Below are 8098 nucleotides of genomic sequence, written 5' to 3'. Positions count from 1 at the left end.
GACGAAACTTGTAGCAAATTTGACCGGGAATTAGATTTTGACAGTGACATTTTAATAAATGTTGCCAGTCAATTACGGTGCGTTCACATGTTCACATACTTGGCAAATTTCTATGATACAGGATCAAGTTTTATAAAAACCTGAAAAACCTAGTACGTGCGTCTCGTAGTATCTTAAGTACGAAGCTTTTTTTATTTTTATTTTTAGAATCCTAGGAAAATACTCTTCCTTCATGTCAATGTCAAACTACAACTTCGAAAGTTTGACGAAATGTACCGTTGTTTTGCCAGCAAATTAATAAATAATACGAAATTCTTAGTAACTCAACATGCATACCATTTGAAGAATACCAGTATTAAATCCTAAACAACTTTTATTTCCGAATAATATAATATGAGTAATATTAGGAAACGTAAGGGTGAAAAGAAGTTGAACGAGGTCAGCGAACTTTCGGAAGAATGTTACACAGAGAATACCATAAAAGAAAGGGAAGTTGTAAGTAGTAATTCATGTCTATCTTACTATTATGATGTTAATTAGCGCTCTATAGAATGTATTTTATTAGTCCTAACCAAGTAAAGGGAGGCTATACATCACAGGTATCTGGTACTCTTACCTTTTAAAAACTATTAATATATTTGAAGATTTCGTGTTTTTTTAATTATAACTTATTTTATAAACTAAATTTATTATTCATGCTTTAGGGAGATGGAGCTCCTGCTGAATCGGAACCTGAACCACTTTCACATGAACAAACCAACAACATACTTATAAAGGATGCAGAAAATTCACCCTCTAGTTGTTATCTACATATCAAGATAGATTTGGTGTGCTTGACATTGCTAGTTATAGCACTATGCACTCGCTTGTACAATCTGCAGGAACCAAGATATATTGTGTAAGTGAAAAAGTTATTAAAATAATCATCATGTAGCTTTTAACAAATAATAAATTCTGTACAATCCTACATAAAATGAACCTCTACCTAGTGGGTTATTAGCAGCCAAATTGTTAATATAGGTATTAAAAAAATTGTCAATATCTATGCTTGGGTACTTTTATAATATTACAATGCCACACTAGAAAACTAACAGTATATAAAAAAATACATACACCAAGGGTTATTGGGTCTTATTGTCCTAAAGAGGCAAACTATATACTTATAGAGGCACACTGGAAGATGCTTCAAACATAGTTACTGTATACCTTTATTGCAGAAAAAAAATATTGATTTTTTTACCTTTCCAGCTTTGATGAACTACATTATGGAAGATATGTGTCTTTGTACACCAAAGGCATATTTTTCTTTGATGCCCACCCCCCACTGGGCAAGCAGCTGTTATACCTGGCGGGTAAAGCTGCTGGCTATGATGGCAACTTCACCTTTGACCGAATTGGCTCACCGTATGCAGACAATGTGCCCATAGGAGCTTTAAGGCTGGTGCCGGCAGTGGCTGGCAGTTTACTAGTTTCTGTGTCTTATCAATTGATGCTTGAAATGTGTACATATCAATGGACAGCTATCTTGGCTGCTGTGTTAATTCTATTTGGTAAGTATTTTTAGATCTATTGGAGCATTCCATGAAATTGTCTACCATTGTCCCGTACAAACGCGAAGTTTCTGAAGATTTAAATCTATAAGATTTTTCTTTTCTATGACAAATGGTCAAAAATATGCACAGAAAAATAATCGCCTGCTTTAAATGCCGAGAAAAAAGTCGTAACACAGGAAATAAAATGCGTTTGTACGGGACAGCCCGTGGAATGCTCCTATTACTATTTTAGACATTTTGAATGCTTAAATGTTGTTATTTATAACTTTTCTTGCAGAGAATTGTTTCCTAGCCCAGTCAAGATTTATGTTACTTGAGTGCATTCAGATGTTATTTGGACTATGTGGAGTTCTCTGTGCTATAAAAAGTACAAAAAACAATGGCGCCTCTTCAGTTATTTGGCTGTGCATCAGTGCAGTTTCACTTGGCTGTTGTTTTTCGTAAGTAAAATGTAAAATAAAACATTAAGGGTAAGGCCTTACTAATCTAATGCTAATAAAAGCACAAGCCTATTTAATATTCAGGTTAGCCAATCTACCCATCCCATTAAGTAAATGTACTAACACCAACATCTTGACTGACAATTTCTAAGCCTTATTCAGTTGGAATAAGGTTTACAACAGCATTGACAATGGTAACATGACAAAAGACTGAGGATAAATAAAGTTGGGTTACACCTACCTAACCTCAGCCTCAGCCATTTTATACGGATAACATTATACATATTACCTATGTAAAGAGCCACAATCGAAGGTAAGGGTCATACTCATTTTATTGTATGCTTAACACGTTCGCGTCTTTCCTGTATACATCGCAAAGTTAAGAGAATCGAAATAATGAAATTAATAATTACCATAACCATTTTAGCGTAAAATATTCCGGCCTCTACACCTACTACCTGGCAGTCTTTATAGTGGGCCGCCAGATCTGGCAACGGATCGGCGAGACGGACTCAACCCTGCGACTATTGTTCTCTGCCTTCTGGCGCCTGCTGGTGCTCGTGGCGCTCCCGCTGGCAGTCTACGTGGGCGTGTTCTACGCGCACTTGGCGATGCTACCGCGCGCGGGGCCGCATGACAGTGTGATGACGAGCGCTTTTCAGGTAACCTAATATTTAATGCCTTGATATTTTTTTGTAGCTACAAAGCAAAATTACGACATGAAATTTTTATTTGCAGGCGTCGCTGCAGGGTGGTCTTGCTAGTATCACGCGCGGACAACCGTTGCACGTCGCGCACGGCTCACAGATCACGCTAAGGTATTCCATGGTTCATTAATGTTGGTCGTAAAAGTGTTTTTTTATTTAAGACTACTTTGTTCGAAGTGCACTTAAAGTACCGGCGGAAACGGCGGATTGCAGACTGTATGCAAAAGCAAACCATTTAGGCGGCCTTTCAGATATCAAACTGCTTGGCGCAGCTATTTCTTCACGAGGCAACGGCGCTAGTTAGGTGCGGACCCACCTTAACCCTTTACCCGCCAAATGATATTTATCAATAAGTGAGATTCTTCTTGTTTATATCGTGCAGGCACACCCACGGGCGCACTTGCTGGCTGCACTCGCACGCGCACGTGTACCCGGTGCGGTACGCGGACGGGCGCGGCTCGTCGCACCAGCAGCAGGTCACGTGCTACAGCTTCAAGGACGTGAACAACTGGTGGATCGTGAAGCGGCCCGACGTGGCCTCGCTTGCCGTGGCGCGCCCGCCGGACGCCATCCGGCACGGGGACGTGGTGCAGTTGCTGCACGGCATCACGAGTCGCGCGCTTAATTCGCATGACGTCGCTGCGGCCGCCTCGCCGCAGTCACAGGTCAGTACAATATAGGTAGAGATTATAACTTATGATATCTGTGCTATATCTGTGCTACCAACCGATACCGATTTAGACCGATATCTGTGCTACCAACATTTAGCAAGATTTTTGAAAAATTAGTTCTTTCTCAATTAGTACGACATTTTAACGTTAATAATTTGATGCATAATAAGCAGTTTGGTTTTACACGGGGTCGCTCAACAACCGATGCTGGTGTTGAGCTAATTAAGCATATTTTCGATGCCTGGGAGGAGTCACGAGATGCTTTAGGTGTCTTCTGTGATTTATCTAAGGCCTTCGACTCTGTTTGTCATGAATCATTAATCAGGAAACTTCATTATTACGGCGTTAGAGGATCGGCACTGAATTTACTTAAGTCCTACTTAAATGGTAGAATACAAAGGGTCGATGTGAATGGACAGCGATCACCTGGGTCATTGGTCTCTATGGGTGTACCACAGGGGTCAATATTGGGGCCTTTCCTGTTCCTTATCTACATAAATGACTTGCCATTCCTTGTTAAGACCCACCATGATATAGTATTGTTTGCAGACGACACCTCACTTATTTTCAAAGTCAAACGACAGCAACAAGCTTACAATGATGTAAACAATGCTATTTCAAAAGTAGTAAATTGGTTCAATGTTAATAATTTAATGTTAAATGAGAAAAAAACTAAATGTATTAAGTTTGTCACTAGTAGTAACGTAAGGCATGTGCAAGCAAGTGTCATTGTGAAGGATGAGGAATTGGAATTACTTGATAGTACAGTTTTTCTTGGTATAACTTTAGATTCTAAACTCCAGTGGGGTCCCCATATTGCTACTCTTTCGAATAGACTGAGCTCTGCAGCTTTTGCAGTGAGCAAAATCCGTCAGTTAACTGATGTGAAAACAGCTCGATTAGTATATTTTAGTTACTTCCATAGCATTATGGCATATGGTATTTTACTGTGGGGCGGTGCTTCAGAGATAAATACCATTTTTGTTCTGCAGAAGAGGGCTATTCGAGCAATATACAAAATGAATCATAGAGACTCACTTAGAGATAAATTTAAGGAAATTGACATAATGACAGTGCACTGTCAATACATTTATGAGAATTATCAAACTGCACAACGGGACTTAATCGCGTATTTAAGTTTTAAGATTTACCTCCGACGTTTCGAGGACGGCGTTGTCCCCGTGGTCTCGGAGAAGACTGGCTCAAGTTGACATCAACATCTTCTAGCCGCGCGAGTTTTTCGAACTACCCGCACTTGGTCTTGTTTATCAGTTTGAACGTTTTGCGCACTACGCGATTAAGTCCCGTTGTGCAGTTTGATAATGTTTAATAATCGTGAAAGTTTAAATCAGTATTTATGAGAATATTCTGTATGTACATAAAAATATTGTAAATTTTAGGAAAAATTGTGAAATCCATAATATTAATACTAGAAATAAACATAAGTTCGCAGTGCCCTTCACTCGGCTCCATAAAATTAAAAAATCATTCATGGGTAATTGTGTAAGATTTTATAATAAACTTCCAAACCATATTACTGAATTATCTATTAATAAATTTAAGAATTATGTAAAGCGTAAACTTATTTCCAAAGCTTATTATACCACACAGGACTACATGAATGATAATACAACGTGGGATTAATTGTTATTCGAAATGACTATTTATTTATTAGGTATATTTGATTATTGATGAGGAAATTGATATTCCGATGTAATACTATCTACTTGTTTGTTACTTATGCTTTTTTTGACATTTAGATTTTATTCTAGAAATTCTAGACTAGTATTTTTTTATACAATTTTTTTTTTAAATGTTTGACGATCCTTTTGTGAAATTCTTAGTGTTAAATTTGACATGTATAATAATCCAATTTTATTATGGAATAATATTAACATCAATAAATTGCTCTGATAATTAGATTAAGATTAATTACGATTCATAAGAGCTTGTTGCTAGGCCTACATGAATAAAGTATATTTTGATTTGATTTGATTTGAACTGAACTCCATGGACCTACGTTGTTACGATTTACGATGATAATGATCAAATTTAATTGTTTGTTCTACTTTACAGCCTTCTGCTGCCGATAGTTTTAGTTTTATAAAACAGAAAGTACTTCAATGGGTCAACAATAACGGTTGTTGAATATTGTGTATGTCCTTCTATCCTTACCCATGCACTTTAAACGCGGTTACGCCTGACACACTAATTCGCGGTCGAATGAGAATCAATGCTTATAATTATAACATACGCCAAACGTCGCAATCGTTAATACTTATATGAAGTACGTACATTCGATTTCATACAACCGCAGTCGTAGCACAATATTTACGTAACTATAATTCTGGCAGGGTAGGGTCTAAATGAGAGCGAGAACCACTGAACTTGATCCTAAAAAATGTCAACACACCATTACAGGAGGTGTCATGCTACATCGACTACAACGTGTCGATGCCGGCTCAGAACCTGTGGCGCGTGGAGATTATCAACCGCGCCAGCGAGGACGCCACGTGGGACAGCATCCGCTCGCTGGTGCGGCTCGTGCACGACGGCTCGGGCGCCGCGCTGCGCTTCAGCGGCCGCCAGCTGCCCGCCTGGGGCTTCCACCAGCACGAGGTAATACTAGCGAAGTGTAAACCGCTCGTGCCCTAGTCATAAGGTGGTCGTTATAGGAGGTGCGAACTAAGGACTGGTATACATTACGTATATGAAACTAACCAGCTACGTAAGTCTCTATAAACCTAGTAAAGCCATCTGTCGAGACTTTATTCTTCATTATACAGGAACGCAAGTTTGTATGAAAATATGCAGTCAATGTTTGTGTTTGTAAACAACATTAATCCCTTCTTTTCAGGTTGTCGCTGACAAGGTGCTCACGCATCAGGACACCGTATGGAATGTTGAGGAGCATCGTTATACTAAAGGTACTATGCACTTATAGAGGAGTAGAGGTAGACCTTTGTTACTTAAGGTATTTTTCTTTCATTAGTAGGTACTTCTGTTCCCATTACTCTTATCAATTTCTGCCTGTATTGTCACCTAATCTGAGTATCGGCACAGAATAAATAATAGTACTACCGTACAGAAAGGAAGCTTCCTACAAAACCGAAGTTTGACAGCGGTTCAGGGTCGAATCATGCTATCCCTTTCTAATACATGGCACTATCCCTTTCGGCTAATTAGGGTTGTCAAAATTCAAGTGATTATCTTATCTGTGGTCGTGCACGCAAAAGGAAGTCAAGTGGTGCCAACCCTAAAAATTGCTCGGAGCAATGCTGAGCCGAGCGGAGCCGAGTTTGGCCGAAGTCAGGAGCTTCGCACCCCTGGTATCGGTCTGTATACTTACTGATTTCCTGATAAATAAGCATTCGTTATACCGATTAGCTGAAGACAGAAAGGAGCGCGAGCGCGAGCTGGTGTCCGCCGAGATGATCCCGCCGGGCAACACGCAGCTGACGTTCTGGGAGAAGTTCTCGGAGCTGCAGTTCAAGATGGCGGCGCACGCGGCCGACGCGCCGGCCGGCCACATGTTCGCGAGCGAGCCCGCCGACTGGCCGCTGCTCAGGCGCTCCATCGCCTACTGGCTCTCGCCGGACTCCAACGTACGTTATACAACTACTCTATTTATGGCATTATTCATAAACGCCTGTCAAGTCTGACAATCCCCTGAGATTACGGGCCACTTGCACTATTCACTAACCCGGGGTTAGCCGTTTAAATCTGGAGTTGCCATGTTTACGAGTAAAATTTGACACTGGATTAACGTTTTAACCGGTTAACCTCGGGTTAGTATGATGATTTTTGATATTGTATTTGCATGAGCCTCGAGGGGTTAATAGTTTAATCGTTTGCAGGCACAAATCCACCTGATCGGCAACCTAGTGACGTGGTACGCGGGCTCGCTGTCGGTGCTGGTGTACTCGGGGCTGCTGTGCTGGCTGGCGCTGCGCTCGCGGCGAGCATGCCCTGACTTGCCGGAGCGCGCCGCCGAACGCTTCCTCGCGGCGGGCCACGTGCTCTTCCTCGGGTACTGGCTGCACTACCTGCCGTATTTCTTCGTCGATCGCACCCTCTTCCTCCACCACTACCTCCCCGCCTACATGTTCAAGATCCTCCTCCTGGCGTACGTGATCGAGCACGTGTACTACAGGCTGAGGCTGCGCGAGCGAACGCGGCCGCTGGTCAACTTGTTCGTAGTGTGCGTTGCCGTGTGGCTCGCGTACGTAGTGATCACGTTCAAGAAGTTCAGCGTCCTCAACTACGGTAACGTCGATCTGACGGAGACCGAGCTCATGAATCTCCGCTGGCAGGACACCTGGGATTTTATATTGCACAAAAAATAATCGAATCTCAAGTTATTTTAAGTCTGACGGTACTGAATAGGTACAAGCCATTCCCAAAGTCTCATCACAACATATTTTCTTTAAGTTTATTATTTATTTTGTATGAAATGCATGTTTTATGGATGAAGGTATTGTAAGCATTCAGTATTAGAAATGTAGGTAATATTCTTTGGAAGACATGAACTAATGTTTGTATATTAAGTAATAAAATACTCTTTAGATTTAAGAAATAATGTTGCAATTCTTTAAGTAGGTATATGCATCTTACTAGAGTCACATTCCCAAACTTTACAAATACAATATTAACTTCTATGCATTTTTTACCCTTTTTAAAAGAGACAATGCCAATTGACATACAAAATTTGATAACTTGAAAGATTA

General features: G+C 40.6%; 1 protein-coding gene across 1 annotated transcript; it reads left to right on the top strand.

The window, feature by feature from the left end:
- The first annotated feature begins 249 nt into the window (after window positions 1-249).
- LOC134663891 (protein O-mannosyltransferase 1) lies at window positions 250-8088 on the top strand. The gene is made up of 11 exons (XM_063520424.1): window positions 250-495; window positions 705-898; window positions 1249-1550; window positions 1831-1993; window positions 2421-2655; window positions 2732-2811; window positions 3083-3365; window positions 5793-5990; window positions 6229-6298; window positions 6759-6976; window positions 7229-8088. Exons 1-11 carry the CDS (start codon window positions 394-396, stop codon window positions 7715-7717), a joined length of 2334 nt encoding a protein of 777 aa, XP_063376494.1. The 5' UTR covers window positions 250-393; the 3' UTR covers window positions 7718-8088.
- The last annotated feature ends 10 nt before the right edge of the window (window positions 8089-8098 follow it).

This window comes from Cydia fagiglandana, chromosome 4 (genome assembly GCF_963556715.1).
Source record: "Cydia fagiglandana chromosome 4, ilCydFagi1.1, whole genome shotgun sequence".
Classification (NCBI taxonomy): Eukaryota; Metazoa; Arthropoda; class Insecta; order Lepidoptera; family Tortricidae; genus Cydia; species Cydia fagiglandana.
This window is presented reverse-complemented; position numbering and strand designations above follow the sequence as displayed.